The following is an 18,625-nucleotide window of genomic DNA, read 5'->3' as shown; positions in this document are numbered from 1 at the left end:
CTCGGGGAGTCGGTGCTGGGCCCAGTGCGGTGCTAGGGGACCCTGTGTCACAGGGAGCAGGTGTTGGTGCTGGTCCCAGTGCCCCAGCGTGGCCGTGGGGGTCACTCTCCCTTTGGAATCAGCACTGACCCTAAGGCCCCAGCTTGGGGAGAGAAAAGCGAGGTCCTGACCTGTGGTGACAATTCAAGCCCCTCGAGGGGTCACAGCCTGTGGGCTCCCTGAGCTCCGCTCTGCGCTCTCAGCTGAAGGGGCTCCGTTTCGTTTCCTGCCCCCCGCTGTTGGGTGGTGGGGCTGCGCGCTGGGAAAGGCTCCAGTGTGTGCTGTCTCCCGGAGGTCTTGGATCCTGGGGGGTGCCCAGATTCCACCTGCTCACGCTAGTAATAATGACTCAGCTCCAGGCAGCTTTCTATGGTGGAAACGTTACGATGGAGCCTTAACCGCCCTCTTCCCCCCACCCCTCATTTCTCTGGGAGGACGTTAAAGACCCCAGGGCAGACAAGGAAAGACAAGGCATTTACCATCTAACCTGGGCCAGAATTGCCTTTCTGCCTCCACGCTTGTTCTACAGCGCACTGGGCTGCTTGGCACCCTCCCACCCCAGAAGCAGCTGCATTTCGGGAGCAGGGGTGTGAAGTGATCCCTGTACACTTTTTAAAGTGCTCTGGAATCCTTTGGGGTGAAAGACCCTATTGATACAGAAGCCACCGTAGCAGCTGGGCAGCCCTGCCACATCATGGCCACCCCTCGCCGAGGCAGTTTTCATGGCTGCTAAAGCCAGAAGGAATCACATAGTCTGGCCTGCTGCCTAGCACAGCACTTCCCTCAAATAATTCCTAGAGCGGTGCTTCAGAAACCTGTCCCGTTAACGCCTGCTGACGTAACCCACTCCTTCTCCTTCTCCTTCCCCCTGGCCAGAGGACAGCTGTGAGTGGGACACCAGCCAGGACGATGGCCTTCTTACAGAAAGCCGGTAAGGGATCAGCCACAAATACAGCCTCCCCTGGAGAAACCTGTCTCACCCCTCCACCCCCGCAGGGACACCGTCCGAGAGCAGCTTTCTAACCCTTTCCAGCCCCAGCTTGCGGCTGTCAGGGGATGCTGATGCCACGCCCAGGTGCATAGTGGTGCCGTGGGCCAATGTGGCAGCACTTGCTTTTGGAGACCTGGGTTCAAATCCTGGCTTAGCACTGAGGGGAGCCTGGCTTTGGGTCTAGTTCCCATTGGTGTGGTTTGCTGCTATTATTTGAAAATGACCCGCCATAGGACTGGGAGTGCAGGAGGGCTGTGGGTGGGGAATGAGGGGCGTCAGCAGAGCGGGTGGGGGGAGCCCAGGACAGGTACAGGTGCTCCAGCTAAGGTTTCGGGGCGGAGAAGGGAAGGAAGTTGGGACTAGCTGGGGGTGGGAACGGCAGGTCAGACCTGGGAAGCATTGACAGAGCTGGGGGTGGGGCTGCAGGCCTGGGGAAAGCGTGAGGTGTGACAGGAGCTGGCACAGTCTCTGGCTGGAGCCCCAAGCTCACCCCCAGCACGTGACAAACACTTGACGGGAGCAAAGAGCTGCGCAGACACCTGTGCCTGCTCTGCAGGGCGTGTCCCAGAGCCTAGGCCAGGGTGGTGGAAGATTCTTGAAAAAGTGGAGATAGAAGCCCAGCAGGGAGAGTGGCCCAGGGGGCACTGGGCTCGTGCATGGTGCTGGACAGAAGTCACAATTGTAGCCTGAGCCTTGCAAACCAGAGCAGGAGCCTTTCCCCACCTTCGAGGGGGCTGGGGGGTCGGATTTCAGTGCTGGAGCCTACCCCCCCTCCTTGAGATTCTCAACCCAGCCTCCCGCTTGCTTCCTCCCTCCACGACAGCTCCTGCCTCCAGGCTGCGGGCCGGCGAGCTGGTGCGGCCGGCCAAGCTGAGTTCGCAGCACTTCCCCGAGCCCACACAGCACATTAAGAACATCATTAAGCAGTGCCAGCGGCCCGCCAGGCTCCCCGAGCCCATCAGGTGAGACCCTGCGCTGCCAGAACTCGGATCTCCTGCCCGAGCCCCTGTGGACATGAGAGTCTGATGCTGGGCTGGAGTGGAGCTCACACCCTTAAAGCTGCAGGGACAGCAGCTGGGTTGCATTTCCCAGCCATGCATTAGCAGCAGCAGGGCTGGTTGGGCTCCCTGGATGATGCACCGGCTGGGAGGCTGTGATCTCCCTGCAGCGACAGAGTCCCAGCAACTGTAACAGTCTGTTGCTGGCTCAAGGGGCAACCCCTTTAGCTCAGGGGACGGGGTCTCGTGCATATCTCTACACACACACACACAGGCCAGAGGCTGCTCACTGACCCTGCTCTGGCCCCTGGCTGTTTGTCCCTGCAGGAAGGAAGGTGGGAAGGTCTTTGTGAAGAAGATGGATCCCCATGAGGAGGCCATGATGATCTTAAAGGGGCAGATGTCAGTGGCGCCGGGCCCCCCAACAGCCGCTCCGGTACGAAAGCGCTGATCGGAAGGCACAGGCGGCCGTTCTCCCTGTCGATAACCTGGGGCGCTGCGGGTTGTGGACGGGGAGGTCCAGCTGCTTGCCTGGCGAATGCAGGGGCACGGGGGTGCTGCTCTGCCGTCGAGCATTCAGAGTCCCCACCAGCTGGGGATCAGAGTCAGGGCTCCCAAGGAGAGCTTGATCCCCAGGCTGGCCACTGCCTGGGCTGAACCCCAGTGCTAGCTGGCAGGGCACCGCCCGGGCCAGTGAGTGTCCCCCGCTCCTGCCCATGGGTGTGATGAGGGACAGCCCCCCAGCCCGGGGAAATGGCCTCACAGGAAGTTGGTCTCCACCTCTGTGTTGTAGGTGGCCAAGGAAGCAAGAGCCACGGTGAAGCCTGTTACCAGCACCAAGAGGCCTTCGCCGCCATCACCAGCCGCCGTTCCCTCACCGGCTGCCACGGCCAGATCTTCTCCAAGGTCGCCTCCAGGTAACAGCACGAGAGGCAGCGCAGCTTCATCTCCTCTGGGGTTCAGGGCTGGATGCCAGAGCCTCACGCTGTCCTGCCAGGTTCTGAAGGAGAGGGCTGGGCAGGTGGCTTCCCCCAGCCGGCAGCGCATTGCCAGGACCCAGCTGGAAGGTGATGGGAAAGCCCTTTGTTACTGGAGGGCCGAGGAAGCTTAGCCTGGCCTGTCCAAAGGCTGAGATGCCGCTGATTCAGCAGAGACCATCCTATACAGCGCCCTAGCAGCACTGCCGGAGAGGCCATACCCCAGTGTACAGAGGTAGCCCAGTAGAGAACTTAGCCCTATAGAGGTCTCACACCGCTGCCATCTGGCTTTCAGAATGGCTCCAAATCTGACCTGTTTGGACCCTCCGACCCCCCTCAGTGCTGCCCCCAAACGTTGATCCTTTTTGCATTGATTTGTTCATGCGATTTTGCATTTTGCAAAAGTTTAGGAAAAGTATCTGAGAATCCTGAGCTCCTGGGTGGGCCTGTGGGTCCCTGGACTATTAAAGAACTCACCATAAACTGCGACATGTTAGGCAAACGAGGCGGTAGCTATACAAACGCGAGGCAATCAGACACCACGGTGATGGGCGTGGGGTGAGAAACTGATGGAGCAGAGAGCAGCAAGGACAAAGGGGCGTCCCAGAGAGCCTAGAAGAACGGGTAACTTGCACCCCATGAGATCTCCTTCGGGCAGTTACACCTGGGCAGACGTCCCTAGTAAGAGAGTTTGGCTGAGAGTCAGGGAGTCTAGCGGTACATGGCCTCACACGTCATCCGACCCATAGACTTTTGCGGCCGCCAAGTTAGGGAACCTGCAGGAGTTAGTGAATGCAAATCTGCAGGGCCAGGAGGCCCAAGACATGAATCCGGGTGGGCAGCGAGCAGTTGCCATTCTGTCCCAGAGCGCCTCTGCTCAGCAGCGAGGTGAGGGGCTCAGGATATTTTCAGAGGATTGGGTTTCCCTAGCAGTGAGGGCTAGTCAGGATGAAGTGACCAGAGCTCTTGATCCTCATGTTTCAGGGCATATGATCGATCCCCCGATGAGATCAGGAAGCAAAGCTCCCCCCATGAGAGAGTATCAAACCATTTCTGAAGAGGGGTTTAGCCAAGCTCCTGATGGTTTATGGCCATGAAAGATCCCCTGGTATCTTCTGCAAGAGTTGAGCCTGGGATCAAAGGGCAAAACCCTGATGCCCAGATTAAATTCCCCCTTGAGTAATGACATCCTGCTTCACTACCCCCCCCCCCCGCAATTTCAGTTGGACACGGCCTTCCCCATCACTTCTAGTATTAAACAGTTGTGCAGTGTTGCTGTTACACACCTGCTGCCTTCCATTCCAGAGGTGGCTGTATTTCAGTGGTGGGTGAATTCTGAGTGGTATTTCTATGTGCTCTTACACAGCTGCCGCCTTCCACCCCAGAGGTGGCTGCATTTTAGTGGTGGGTGAACCGATCCTTGTGTATCATCTTAACTTTGTAAGGTGCGTTGAGATCCTTCAGGATAAAAGAAGCACTATAAACCAAGAGAGCGTTAGTCTGGGCACAATGTGGAACAGGAGAGAAGGAAGAGGCTGGGCAGTATCCCTGCACCAATACTTACCAGATCCCATGGGGGCAGAAACTTGTAGGCTTTGCCACACATGTAGCTGCACTGATACCAGCCCCTGGTGGAAGGCTGGTACAGTGGTTAGTGCACTGGCCGAGAACTCAGGAAACCCAGGTTCCGTTTCCTGTTCTGCTACAGACTTCCTGTGAGGGACCTTGGATAAATCACTTAGTCTTTCTGTGCCTTCGTTCCCCCTGTAGTGACCATAGCACTGCCCTGCCCGCCAGGAGGTTGGGAGGAGAAATGCACTGAAGGCTGCGAGGTGCCCAGATGCTACGGGGTAGGAGGCAGGTTAAGTAGGTTGGCTAGATAGCGTAGGCCTGATTTGCCCTGGTGCAGTAGGAAATAGCTGTGGGCCAGCTAATGGGCTGCCCCCTGCATCCACAGTAACTCATAGACTCATAGACTTCAAGGTCAGAAGGGACCATTATGATCTTCTAGTCTGACCTCCTGCACAACGCAGGCCACAGTATCTCACCCACCCACTCCTGTAACAAACCCCTAACCTATGTCTGAGCTATTGAAGTCCTCAACTTGTGGTTTAAAGACTTCAAGGTGCAGAGAATCCTCCAGCAAGTGACCCGTGCCCCACGCTGCAGAGGAAGGTGAAAAACCCCCAGGGCCTCTGCCAATCTGTCCTGGAGGAAAATTCCTTCCCGACCCCAAATATGGCGATCAGCTAAACCCTGAGCATGTGGGCAAGACTCACCAGACAAACACTCAGGAAAGAATTCTCTGTAGTAACTCAGATCCCACCCCATCTAACATCCCATCACAGGCCATTGGGCATATTTACCGCTAATAGTCAAAGATCAATTAATTGCCAGAATTAGTTTATCCCAGCATACCATCCCTTCCATAAATTTATCAAGCTTAGTCTTGAAGACAGATATGTCTTTGCCCCCACTGCTCCCCTTGAAAGGCTGTTCCAGAACTTCACTCCTCTGATGGTTAGAAACCTTGGTCTAATTTCAAGTCTAAACTTCCTGATGACCAGTTAATATCCATTTGTTCTTGTGTCCACATTAGTACTGAGCTTAAATAATTCTTCTCCCTCCCTGGTATTTATCCCTCTGATATATTTATAGAGAGCAATCAGATCTTCCCTCAGCCTTCTTTTGGTTAGGCTAAAGAAGTCAAGCTCTTTGAGTCTCCTTTCAGAAGACAGGTTTTCCATTCCTCGGATCATCCTAGTAGCCCTTCTCTGTACCTGTTCCAGTTTGAATTCATCCTTCTTAAACGTGGGAGACCAGAACTGCACACAGTATTCCAGATGAGGTCTCACCAGTGCCTTGGATAACGGTACTAACACCTCACTCAGCTGCCTGTGAGCATTCTGCCCCCTATCTCTTTTCAGTCACAGTCTCCCGGGAGCTCCCGGCCGAGCGCGAGCAGGTCCAGACGCAGCTGCACCGGTGCTGCAGCGAGGAGTTCTACGCCTACCGCAACGTGTCCTGGAAGATATACATCCGGAAAGAGGTACTTGCCTAGGGCACAGCTCCACACAGCCCCCCCCCCTCCTCCCACCAGACCCACCCGGCCAGGGGAAATCAGCGCCCAGGCCAGACCCTGAGCCCCAAAAGAACTGGCCTGAAAAACTACCCCTTGTCTGTTTCTGTGAGGGAACAGTGCCATCTAGTGGTTGTTAAAGTGCAAGCGCCCCCTAGGAGGAGAAAGTGCATTTCAGGGTCCGTTTTCTCCTTAGGAATTTATGTTCCAAACAGATCCAGCCTCCGTGGGATTCTTTAGAAGGGGAGGGGAGCTTGCAAGGCTGCGATATTGAGTGAAAGAAAGTGGAGAGGTGTTACTGGGGATATGGCAGGAGACCCCAGAGCAGAAGAGCTCACTGCCTTCTGTGGGAGGGGGTGTCGTTAACATGAGTGGTATTATTACGATTTATGAATGATTTGTTATTGTGGTAACTCCCAGAGGTTCCAGTCAGGGATCAGGTCCCCACTGTACTAGAGGCCACCTATATCACGTCACAGGCAGGCCCATTCCTGCCTCTCAGATGTAGTGAATCAGTGAAACTTTCCCTCAAAGGGACGTGGTCAGGGACTTTAGGCCTAAAATTTAAGTTCTTTATTAAAATAAAAAAGATCCACAGCCCCCCGTGTTATTAACAGAAAGAGTTTTGTGCGTCTTCCCATCTTTAACTGCAGTATTCACTGACGCGTTCCCTGGTAAGTGAATAGAAGTGAAATTGACTAGTCTTGGGGTAACCTTTTCAAAAGTGCCTAAAAGCCTAAGTCCTGTTTTCCAAAGTGGCCGAGGCACTTCAGATTCAATGGGACGTAAGTGCTAAGTTACGCAGGTGCTTTGAAAATGTCACCCAGAGTTCCTGTCCTGCTTTGAGTGTAATGGAGGAATGAAATAAAGGGCCTAAGCAGTGAAAATCCTTTCGGGTTCACTGATCTCAGCAGCTAGTAACACAAACTAAGGGAATCGTTCACTAATGGATCCTTCCGCACCTGACCATGCCCCTCTGATCTCTTTCCTTGCAGGTGTTCTATCCAAAGGATAACTTCAACAACCCTTTGTTGCTGGATCTCATTTTCAGACAGGTGAGGTTCCAGACTCCAGATCCAGAGCTTTTCCTGCTGTAGAGTTGTCTGTATTATAAGAGCGGAAGGATAGTTTCCGGCTTAAAGTCCAGGGCTGGGAATCAGGACTCCTGGGTTCCGTTCCTGGCTAGGTCACAAACTTGCCGTGTGAACCTGAGCGAACCAGCCCCTCTCCCGATCTCCCTCTCCCCATATGTACAGCAGGGATAGTTCCCCACAGGGGGGCTGCGAGGGCTAAAGAACATTTGAAAAATGCCTTGAGATCCTCAGCAGGGAGCACTTGAGAAAGTCAGAGCATTGTCAGCTCAGTCTGCTTGTATTCCCTCAAAGTCTGGGCAGGGTGTAGGTGTGCTGGGGAATCATGGGTTCAGCCAGACCCTGGGGTAGGAAGAACCCAGAGCCATAGATGTGCAAGGTGACTTCTGTTTCCCAGCCTGTCCCTCTGCAGGAAATGCCTCTCCTTACTCAGCAACACCCCTGGGAGCCAGCAGCTTCCACGCACAGGCCACGCAAGCTGTAGTGGCTCAGAACTACTTATTCCCTTGCCTAGGGCTTGGCCTTATTCACAAAAGGAATGTACAATCCAGCCCATGCCTTGTCCCTAGGCTGGGTTGCTCCCAAGGTTCCTCCCTGAGGACAGCTCAGCCCACACCCTAGGTCCTCTGTAAAGAGCCACTCCCACCTCTGTTAAACGCAGGTGGGTTCAGGACCCACTGAACCTTTTCCCAGCAGGACTGACACCTGGGAGTGGTGTGTTTCAGGCAAACTCTGCCCTTTGCAGCCCATTCAGCAGCAGGATTGAGAGGCTTCAGGGAGGCTGGGCCAGTGTTCCTGACCCCTGCACTGTGGCAGCCAATGGGCGTGGGATAGGGCTTACAGGAAGGAGTCAGTGAGGCTGCATCAGGGACACGGAGGCCTCGGCCCTGAAGCTCCTAACCTCAACGTGATGGGTTCCCCCCTCAGATCTTCCACGACACGCTCTCTGACGCCTGCCTCAGGATCACCCCGGAGGAGCGGCTGCGCATGAGATCCCTGTTTGGTAACGCCCAGCCCAGCTCTGCCCACTGAGTCCTGCGTCATGCCGAGGGGCTGGCCTCCCCACCGCTGGGGGCGATGGCCTCCTCTCTCCAGCCTGACTTCCCTGCTCTTCCTTGGGGCAGGGGATGTCTAGTGCGTAGGGCAAAGCTGCCCTCCGGGAAGGCGACGGGAGGTTTGCCTTCGGGTGCAGTGAGGCCGGGTTTGGCCCCCGTCACCTCTTGGGCCAGGGTTTAGTCTGAGCTGGGACTCGAATGTCACAAGTTCTGCTTGTGCTTGGCCTGCCCTGGGCATTAAGGGGTCTCCCAGCCCCCGTGGGAAGGTTGGGTCCCTGGCAGCGACAGGGAGCTGTTGTCTGTCCCATGCTGGCTGGGGCCGTACCACAGCAAGGAGCAGAGCTCATACCCCCGCGGGGAAGTCCTTGTTCTCCAGCTGGACCCCTGTGCCCAGATTCCCTTGCCCCAGCAGAAGATCTGCTTTGGCCGGGGAGGGGGAGCCAGCACCTGACATCTCTCCGGGGCGGGGGGGGGGGTGTGTTTCCCACCACAGCAGAAAACAAGCTGGACTCATTCAGCCCGGTGGCCGATGACAGCGTTAAGAAGGAGATTGTGATTGCAGCCCGGGACGGCTGGGAGGTTTACTTCGCACGCCTCTTCCCCGCCACGGTAAGGGCCTGCCCCACGCCCAGCATGGGGATAGTCTAGGGGCTGGGACAGGTCTCAGCAGCAGACCCTGGTGTACTACGGTCTGATGCCCCTGCTGCCCGTAGTTGCTGCTCTGTGCTGGCCAGGGGATGCAAACCTCCTACCAGGGACTGTCAGATCGTCCACAGGCCTGAGGCCGTTGTGGATTTAGAGACAGGCCCCAGGAAGATCCCAGGGGCCAGAAGTGTCAGTGCTCCTGGGCTCCTTGGGGGTGAATCAGGCTGGTTCCCTGCATTTCCACAGCGGAAAGTCTCTGCCCAGCACTGCTGCCGTGCCAGTCCAAGAGGGCTCATCGCTGCACGGGGTGGGTGCTGATATTCATTGGTTTGTCCTTCTATCCCCAGGGCAGCGTTGGCACGGGGGTACAGATCCTGGCAGTGTCCCACACGGGGATTAAACTGCTGCGGCTGGTCAAGGGCACCAACGTGCCCGGGGAGCAGCTACGGGTGCTGCGGGGCTACAGGTAAGGCCAGGGCCAGCCGGCCCCGCTAGGGCTGGGACTCCTGCGGCTCTCAGGAAGGGGACGCGAGCAGAGGAGCCAGCCCTGCGTGCACCTGTGGAGAAGGACTGGCACGTGGCTGCCAGCACCCCGCTGTGCTGGAGGGTCAGGCTGGGCACATGCTGCCTGGCATTGGCATTGGCACTGTCACACCACGCCAGGCAATTCCAGCCTCCAGCCAAGGGCCTGGCAGTTCCTTCCCAGTGAACAGCGGGTGCAGGGTTGGAGGAATTGCTTTAATGGATTCAATTAGACGCAGATCCGGCCTGCAAGCTCCCTTTGCAAAGTGCTGTGAGCAGTAACACACACACACAACCATATGCACACACACGACCATACACATGCGCACACATACACACACACACACAAACATATATGCACGCGTGGATGCACAGAGACACAAATGCATATAGACACACACATGCACCTCTGTACACACCTATATACACAAGAGCCCACAGACACTCGCCTATGTACACACCGACACATGCCTACCGAACCAGTGGGTCAGTGCCTGCGGCGCTTTGGGATCCCCAGGAGGAGAGGCTCCGAAGTGTGATTTATCCTTTGCTGTATACAGTCCCGGTGTGCATCCACTGCTCACTCCCAGTGATGGAGTAAAGGACGGGCCCCCCAGCTCTGCCCTACAAGCCAGGACTCCTGACTCCTAGTCCCCTCAGCTCCATCCAAGTCCATGGCAAACAGCCAGGGTCCAGTGGCTGGAGAACATGGTGCATGGGAGGCATATGTGGTGTCTTAGTTCTGCCCTTGGTCTGGCAGTAAGACTAATCTCCCCCTCGCTGCTCTGCCCAGCCCTCTGGCTTTCTCAGCTGTGCTCTCCTAGCCTGGTTTTTAACCCCGTCCTTCCCCCCACCCAGCTACACCGATATCCTGTTCGTGACCATCCCCTCCAAGCAGATGCTGGAGTTCAACCTGACCAATGAGAAGCTCATCCTCTTCTCCCCCAAAGCCCCCCAGGTGAAGGCCATGATCGACTATTTCATCACGGAGCTCAAGAAGGTGAGAGGCCGACCATGGGAATGGAGCCAGAATGGCCTCTCTTGGCCTCTCCCGCACCCAGTCCATGGGGCGGGGGCTCCAGCAGACACACGCTATGGGATACTGCCCTGTCCCTCACCCTGCTCACCTTTGCCTTAGAAAAGCTCAAGCTTTTATACTCCTGTCTTGGTGCCAATGAGAGCCCCCTGGTCTGGCTCCCGGACTGAATCAGCCGGAGAGCTCTACACCTCCATACAGAGCGCCAGAACCAGTCACCTGGCCACAGTTGTATATAAGTGTGTTCAGCTGGGGCTGGGGGTAATGTGTGTGTGTGTGGCGGGGAGGGGGGGGTTGTACTCTGAGCAGGCTGTGTGTGTGTTTGATTGTGCAGTTATACTCTGAGCGCAGGGTGTGTCTTTGTGTGATTGTATTCTGAAAGTGAGCGGGGTGTTGGATGTATGAGTGTATTGTGTGTGTGTGTGTGTGTGTGTGTGTGTGTGTGTGTGTGTGCACACGTGCGCAGTCCCCCGCAGCAGCACCAAACCCAGCCCCTCTCCCACGTGCCAGGACTCGCAGTACGTGGTTGCCGTGAAGAGCTATGTTACAGACGACAGGAGCCTGTTGAGCTTCCACAAGGGGGACATCATCCACCTGCAGCCGCTGGAGCAGCCTGAAAGAGGTGAGCAGCCCGGGACGCTCTTGGCGCTGCTGCACTCTCTGCTGGGAGCCACCTCTGGGGCGTCACGGGGCGGTTTGCAAAGGAGAGGACAGGGGCGTCTTAGTGGGGGCCCTTTTCCTCTGCATGGGCGCGATGAGCTGAATGGGACCACCCAGCCCTGTCCTTCTGGGCTTATAACCTCCTGGGCCACCTACCCCCTATAGCATACATCAGTCTGTGAATGACATCTGCTCCCCGTGCGGTGCCACTCCGCAGCCCCTCCACTGGGGCACACAAAGGGAACGCTGCCAGCCACCTCCCCAGAGAGCAGAGTGCTGCCCGGATCCTTCCCCAGCCCTGGTCGCTGTTGGGCAGCGTGGGGGGATGGAGCTGGTTGGTTGGGTGCACTTAGCCCTGCTGCGGTGCCCTGAGGCTGTCCCCTCCCCACAGACCACTGGCACGGATGTGTGGTCCGCAAGAAGGTGACGTACCTGGAGGAGCTGAAGAGGGGCACCCAGGACTTTGGTGGGTGGCTCTGGAGTGTCGTGTTGTGCTATCCCTGCGTGAGCCCTGTCCCCCTGCGCCCATTCTCCTGCGGGGCTCTCTCCTCTGGAGCCAGCTCGCCCCTCCACTCTGACGAAGCATGTGCTCTTCAGCCCACCCCAGGCGATGAATCCCAAGGACCCCACTGCGGCCCACATGGCCAGACCTCATTCCACTGCCCGGGGCTGGATCAAAGCACCAGGTCAGGGCGTGTAAAATATCCTCAGGGCGCTTCCTGGCCTGCACCTTTCTGTCACTGTAACACACTGACGTAGTGTGTTGTGTCGCCCTCTAGGGGCCAGTCCATATACAGGACAAGCGCCTACTATCGCTACCAGCAAATGGAGTTCCTGCTTTAGCCTGAGCTGTAGAAGCCTGTGCTTGTGGCACTGATGATCCATCTCCCATGCACAGGCCTGAGGGCACAGGATGCTGTCATATTTCCAGCTGCTCCTCTAGTGGTCTCTGTGCCCTGGCTCTGGCAAGAGATTGGGGAAGCTGGCCCCCTGGTGTGTCCACCAAAGAGAAACAGAGCTCCCCAGGAGAGACGAGCACATTCCAGGCCCCGAGAAACCCATTAGCACCAGCTCCCCGTGGGCATTAGCCTGAGCAGAGCGCGCTCGCCCGGATGCTCATGGGGAATGGACAGGAATCGGCGCGAGTGCATCTGGAGAGGATGTCTTTATGCCATCCCAGGGGCGGTTTTGTATGGGGCACGCAGCTCCAGCAGTTGGCACTCTAGGGAGCAGGCTGAGTGCAGGGCATGGGGGTTATTTGTCCAATGGCCTCCAGACCCTGTGTGCGGAGAAGCCATTGTAGAACTGGCTGGAGTCCTAACAGCCCCATTGGCCATGCTCTCGATAACCGCCCATAACTATAACCACATTGCTTCCCCTACTGGCCTCCTCCATGCATGGCCCGCTCCTGTATCTGGTTTGTGCATGTAATCCTGGTCCCTAGCCCGTTCAGTCTCTGGGGGGAAACGCTAGCTAACCCCAGGCGAACAGCAGGTTGCTGCATGCAGTACAGGATGGTATATGCAGTGTGCCTGGTCCCCAGACCCCTTGTTTAAGAGTGCGGTGCAAAAGCAAGCCTATATGGGTCTCAATACCAGCCATTCCGTCAAACGCTGTGGCTGGATTTTCAAAGGGGGGTGGCTGTGTTTATGGTGATTCTGCCTGCTGAGATACGGACAATCAAATCTTGTGCTTCAGGACAGGTCTCTGCAGAGGTCAGGAAGGAACCTTCCTTCCCTCCCTGAATGCAATCACAGCTCTGGCTATGTGATGTGTCTTTATGGGGAGTTTGCACCTCCCTAGCAAGCCCCAGGCATTGGCCACTGTTGCAGGCAGATGCTGGATTTGAGAGACGACATGTCTGCTCTAGGGCAGCAGGGTGTGGGGTGCTGGTTTGAATGGACAGGTCTAAAATGGTAGAGGAGGGAGGCAGGAAACGGGGCTGGATGGACCGATAACCGGGCCTGGTGTGGCAGGCAGGAGCATACGGGTCTGGATGGACTGATAACCGGGCGTGGTGCGGTAGGGAGGGGCTGGATGGACCGATAACCGGGCCCGGCGTGGCAGGCAGGAGCATACGGGGCTGGATGGACCGATAAACGGGCGTGGCACAGCAGGCAGGAGCATACGGGGCTGGATGGACCAATAAACGGGTGTGGCGCAGCAGGCAGGAGCCTACGGGGCTGGATGGACCGATAACCGGGCCCAGCATGGCAGGCAGGAGCGTACGGGGCTGGATGGACAGATAACCAGGTGTGGCGCAGCAGGCAGGAGCGTACGGGGCTGGATGGACCGATAACCGGGCGTGGCACAGCAGGCAGGAGCGTATGGGGCTGGATGGACCGATAACCGGGCCCAGCGCGGCAGGGAGGGGTGTATAAGCCTGGCTGGAGTGTGTATCTGAGCACTAGGCTGTTAACGACATGTCCCGGTTCAGGGTGGAAATTCGGTGCCATCCACGGGAGGTCGGGGCGCTTCCCCGCCGAGTACGTCCAGCCTGTGGCAGCCCCAGATTTTATCCACCTGCTAGCGGACAGGAAAGAGGAGCCCAAGAACAAGCAGGGCAAGGTGGCGGCCTCGGCGGCTGTGGCAGTGGCCGTGGCCTCCACGGCCGTGGCTCAGGAGCTGGACAGGAAGATCGAGGTGAGGGACTGTCCCCAAGTAACCCTTGCAGTGCTGGAAACTGGGAGCTCTCAGAGGGCTGGGGTGGGCGGGGGGTTGGTCGGGGTGGGTGGCAGGGAGGGCCTGATCCTAGGGGCTGGTTAAGCAGCTGGGTAGGAGGCTAACTGGGGAGGGAGGCATTGCAGCTGGCACAGGGTGGGCACTGATCAGTGGGCGCCAGGAGGATGCAGCCGCAGTGTCTGTCTGTAGCTTCTCTGAGGGTTAATGGCTCTAGGACCCATGGAGTCGTACGCTGGCGGCACGGGTGCGTGTTGCACCCTCTGCAGCCCATGGTCCCCCTCTCCCCAGGTGTCCCCCGTGGGCAGCGACTATGCGGAGAGCGCGGAGGAGTATGGCGGCGAGCTTCCTGGGGACAGTGCCCTGCAGGGCGGGCAGTTCCCCATGCAGGAGTTTGCCAAGAAGTATTTCCGGGAGGCGCAGAGGACGAAGACGTGAGTGCTGGCCGAGGGGAGGGGAGTGACCTTTAACCTTCCAGCCTCCAGTGACCCTGTGTACAATGAGTTTGCCCAGTTCCCAGTGGGACAGTAGCCACGTCACAGAAAGCACCATCCTACGTGGCGCTAACTGCCCCCGGGTTGGCATCCTGGGGCTGACTGCCCCGCTGCGGAGCTAGGCTCAGTGCCCAGCCCGAGGGCTGCCCGCGGAGGCAGCATACAGAGAAGGAAGAGCGACCTCTCTGGCTGATTATGGAACTGCACCGATGGGCTTTCCAGTCAGTCCAGCTGCATGCCTGGCCCTCGTTCTACTGCACACCTGGCACTGTTCCCAGCGCAGCCTCCTGTCTGCACTTGCATCGTCATTGGCCTGTGTGGGAGCTGCAGCCATCGATGCTAGCGCTTGCGTGTCCGCTGGGGTAGTTCTGCTGATCAGACCCACCTATGGGAGCCCGCGGTTTGTGGCGGGTGCCAGAACTTCAGGCACGGATTTTGCAATTGCAGCAGCAAAAGGGAGGCTGTTCTTGGGCCCACAGCTCCTATCCATGGGGGAGGCGGATGTGCTGACCCCCCGGGGGATCCCCCGTCCCAGCCCCCAGCAGCTCGTGCCCAGAGAGGGACCTGTCAGTCTCTTTCTGCGATGTGTTCCAGGGATTCCTGCAAGCAGAAATCCCGGAAAGGGAAGGACTCGCCGGACGTGGCGGAGATGCTGAAATTCACCAAGGTAATGGGGATCGCCTAGCTGGAGAGCAGAGGAGAGCAGCCCCCTAGCCTCACCACCTGCCGATTTCAGGCTATTGCCCCTGCCTTTGCGTTAGGGCAGCCCCTACTGGAACGGGCACGGGGCCTGCTGGCCCTCTTACCGCCCTCCACGTGGAGCCGACCCAGAGAGGGGGGCCGGGTTGGCTCCGGGCCCTGCTAAAGTGCTAGAGAGTCTCTCCCCTCTGGGCTGTTGGTTCGAATCCACCGGTGGGAACGGAAAGCTGTTTGATGACCTCTGTGAAATGAACGTATGGGCTCCATTCAGCTGCTAGGAGATGCGAGTTCATTGCAGTCATTTGCGATCAGCTGAGCTGGGACAGGCCAGGGGCTGAGCAGGCCACGGATGGTAGATGATCCCTGCGGGCGGGGCTGGCTCAGCATGCCGGAAGGTCAGGCTGAACCTGATCTGTGGCTCAATGGAGGAACTTGGTCTCCGGAGGTGTCTGATAGGGTCAGGAGCCATTTCCGCAGGCAGGTGCAGTGTGGGTTTGCTGGGGAAGCCTGTGTAGTGTGGGATAGACACTCATCAGTTCCAGAGGACACCTGCCGGCTGTGGATGCAAACCAGATCTCAGGCGGTTTCCTGGCTGTGTTAATGGCTCTGCCTGAGGTGCTGGTCCCTGCAGGGTATCTGTAGTAATGCACCGTTTGCATTCCTCATTCAGACACCAGTAAACTCAGCTCATGGGCTGGCCTGAGACCAGGGGACTGCCTGGTGAGCAGTCCCCAAGGGACATACCATAGCGCCCTGTGCCTCTCTTGGGCTAGGCTCTTCGCTCCGTGTCCTTCTGCTGGGGCCCCCACCTGACGTGGAACTGTGCACCCTCCTCCCGCCCCTCCCCCCCACGCCAGGGGCTCTGTGCACCCTCATTCTTCCTGTCCCCCCATTTTCCCTTCCCCCTCCATCCTAGGGTCACCCCCCCATCTCCTCCCTGCCAGGGGCTCTGTGTGTCCCCCCTTCCTTCCCACCCTTCTTTCCGCCTGGGAGGCCAGTCATTGGGTGCTGCCCTGCGGGCGGCTGGGCAGAGAGGAACGGGGTATTGCTATGTGCGGATAGGTGCCATCAGCCGGTTGGTTGATCTCCAGTTGCAGTGACGGGCTGGAGGCCGTGGCTCTGCTAAACCGATGGCAGGGGCTCGGTGCCCGCGGGCTCACTGAGCGTAGGGCTTGGCAAGCTCAGCCGCTAAGCCCACCAGCGATCCCTGCTGGTAACTGATGCAAGCTCTGCTTCTGCTCTCCCCGGCCAGTGCCCGCTCCAGGAGTCGCTGATCGAATTCCCCGACAGCTGCCTGAACAGAGCCGCAGCCGAGGCCTTCCAAGGTGCGTGGGAGGCGCTCGGAGGAGCAGGCACTGGGCAGGCTGCGGGGCGGAGGGGGGTGGAGGGCAGGCCGTGGCGCCCCACGCTCAGGGGCGTCTGAGACCAACATGCCCAGCAGGGGGCGGCCTTCTCGTGCCATTGCCTGCTTTGTGGGACGCCCTAAAACCTTGGGTGTGTTAGTGAGACTCCAGTTGAAAACTCAACCCCCGTGAGCCTGCCGTCTCCTGCCCCCCACGTGGGGCGCCGTGGCCTGCCCTCCGCCCCCCTGTGCCCCCCGTGGCCTGCCCTCCGCCCCGCTCCGCAGCCTGCCCTCCGCGGGGTGCCACGGCCTGCCCTTCACCCCCCTCCGCCCCGCGGCCTGCCCACTGCCCCCCTCCGCCCCGCGCAGGGCGCCACGGCCTGACCGCTGCCATCCTCTGCCCCGCGTGGGGCAGGGACAGTGAAGCTCAAAGACCTCACCCCAGGGTGGGGCACTGGAATCTCTGCTGCCCCTCCTCAGGAGTGGGCTGAGGCCGGCCCATGGGCCCACATCTGGCAGTTTCTGACAGGCTGATAACCAGTGAGTCAGTGAAAAACCAGGAGTCCGGGAGCCAGCGCTCCAGGAGGCCCCTGGGACTGGGGCCGGGGTGGGAGAGCCCGCTGGGGCCGGGGAGGGAGTGCCCGCTGGAAGGGAGCCAGGAGGTTTGGTGGCTCTGGGTTTCATTTGGCCATCCTCCTCCCCCGCCGGTTTGGGGGTGCTGTGAACTCCTCAGCCCCTCCCCCGATCTGGGGCACTGTGACCTGCTCTCCTCCGGGTCACAGGACCCACCCAGCGGGTCCGGAGCCAGGAGAGCCGCCCCCTTGCTCGGGGCGAGGGGAGGTGGAGCCTATCACCGAGCGTTGGTTTGTCATCCCCAGCCGTGATGAAGTTCATGGGCGACTGGCCTCTCAAGGGGCAGACGGAGCTGGACGTCGTCTGTGCTGTGCTCAAGGTACCTCCCTCCCTGGGGAGCAGAGCAGGACCCCCGGGGGGGGCTCCGGGTCAGTGGGGTGGGCCTTGCCCTGCAGCCCCAAGGCCGGTGGTGGGTAGCGAGGGCAGCGCTCAGCATGTGGGCCTGCCTGTAGCTCCCAGTTCGAACCCCTACCCCGCAGTCTGTAGCTAAGCGGGGAGGAGGCTGAAGGTGGGGGCAGATGGCTGCATATTGGCCAGCGAGGGAACAAGCCACGTGGCCCGGGAGAGGCCCCAGGAGCAGGCTGCAAACTGCACCCCTCCGACACAGCAGTGGGGGGGCAGGGATGGCAGCCAGCACGGTGGGGGAGCAGGTACAGGTGGAGGGGCAGGGGGCTCTCCAGCACCAGGGCAGTGACGCCCGCCGGTGCCTTTCTGTCTCCAGCTGTGCGCTGACCAGGAGGTCATGAGGGATGAAGTGTATTGCCAGATCGTCAAGCAGACCACGGACAACACCAGCCCCAAGATGTGAGCAAGTCCCTCCCCTTCCCGTGGTGTGGGGCCCCGGGCGGGCCTTCTAGCGCGGCAGCCCCACCCTGTTCTCCCCTCCCTGGCCAGCTGGCCTGGGCTGTGTGGCCTCCCCAGTGGAGGGTCTGGGGGGAGAATCCCAGGGAGCCTCCTGCGCCCCCAGTCTGGTTGGGACTGGCTGATAGTGTCACTGCGGCACAATGGGCCTGGATGGGTCAATATGGCTCCTATCATCCTAGCCACCCCCGCAGCTGGGAGAGCCTTCCTTGGCCACTGGAGGTCCCGCCCTGCCACCCCCCTCCATGTTACAGCACCACTCCGGGCCCCTGCTCTCTCCCCTTCCCCTCGGCTCTCTCCTCCTCCTTTGCGTCTTCTTTTTACTCCTCCAATTCCTCTTCCTCGCCTTCTCCCTCTCTCGCCACATACCAGAGCTGATTGGGCAGGGTCCCACCCGCCTGCCCGGAGGCCTGGCATGGAAGGGGGTAAGGGGCACAGGTTCCAGGCCTGTCCCAAAGACTTTCTGGGGCCGAAGCTGCACTGAGCAGCCTAGGCCTCTCCCGCTCTGAGACCTCTTTCCCCCCACCCCTCACCCCGCCCCGTGGCTTGGACAGGGACAGCTGTCAGAAGGGATGGCGGCTGCTCTATATCCTGACCGCCTACTACAAGTGCTCTGAGGTCCTGAAGCCCTACCTGCTGTGGCACCTCCAGGAGACCTGCAGGAGCCCTGGGGCGCAGTTCCAAGGTAGGACGCTCGTTCTGCAAAGCCGGGAACCCCGACCGGACTGGCATGGGGGCCTGTTCTCATCAGATCTTACTTGTATTTTATCATCTTCCATCCTCTCCTCCTTATTAGGACATTTATAGATCTTCTCCTAAGGGAT

At 58.9% G+C, this 18,625-nt stretch overlaps 1 protein-coding gene across 1 annotated transcript in view; it reads left to right on the top strand.

Moving 5' to 3' along the window:
- MYO15A (myosin XVA) overlaps positions 1 to 18,625 on the top strand; it is an 83,072-nt gene that overhangs the window by 46,615 nt on the left and 17,832 nt on the right. Inside the window, exons 39-57 of the mRNA XM_029911272.1 lie at positions 916 to 970; positions 1,854 to 1,992; positions 2,356 to 2,458; positions 2,822 to 2,911; positions 5,950 to 6,054; positions 7,080 to 7,139; positions 8,103 to 8,178; positions 8,724 to 8,839; positions 9,223 to 9,341; positions 10,256 to 10,397; positions 10,944 to 11,055; positions 11,485 to 11,559; positions 13,531 to 13,736; positions 14,064 to 14,206; positions 14,861 to 14,933; positions 16,218 to 16,290; positions 17,186 to 17,259; positions 17,662 to 17,744; positions 18,356 to 18,486. Coding sequence (XP_029767132.1) covers positions 916 to 970; positions 1,854 to 1,992; positions 2,356 to 2,458; positions 2,822 to 2,911; positions 5,950 to 6,054; positions 7,080 to 7,139; positions 8,103 to 8,178; positions 8,724 to 8,839; positions 9,223 to 9,341; positions 10,256 to 10,397; positions 10,944 to 11,055; positions 11,485 to 11,559; positions 13,531 to 13,736; positions 14,064 to 14,206; positions 14,861 to 14,933; positions 16,218 to 16,290; positions 17,186 to 17,259; positions 17,662 to 17,744; positions 18,356 to 18,486 — 1,975 coding nt within the window. The remainder of the gene's footprint in view (positions 1 to 915; positions 971 to 1,853; positions 1,993 to 2,355; positions 2,459 to 2,821; positions 2,912 to 5,949; positions 6,055 to 7,079; positions 7,140 to 8,102; positions 8,179 to 8,723; positions 8,840 to 9,222; positions 9,342 to 10,255; positions 10,398 to 10,943; positions 11,056 to 11,484; positions 11,560 to 13,530; positions 13,737 to 14,063; positions 14,207 to 14,860; positions 14,934 to 16,217; positions 16,291 to 17,185; positions 17,260 to 17,661; positions 17,745 to 18,355; positions 18,487 to 18,625) is intronic.

The sequence above is a fragment of the Terrapene carolina genome, unplaced genomic scaffold (assembly GCF_002925995.2).
Source record: "Terrapene carolina triunguis isolate 2854851 unplaced genomic scaffold, T_m_triunguis-2.0 Scaffold93, whole genome shotgun sequence".
Lineage (NCBI taxonomy): Eukaryota > Metazoa > Chordata > Testudines > Emydidae > Terrapene > Terrapene triunguis.
The sequence above is the reverse complement of the archived record's forward strand: the minus strand, read 5'-3'. Positions and strand labels throughout refer to the sequence as shown.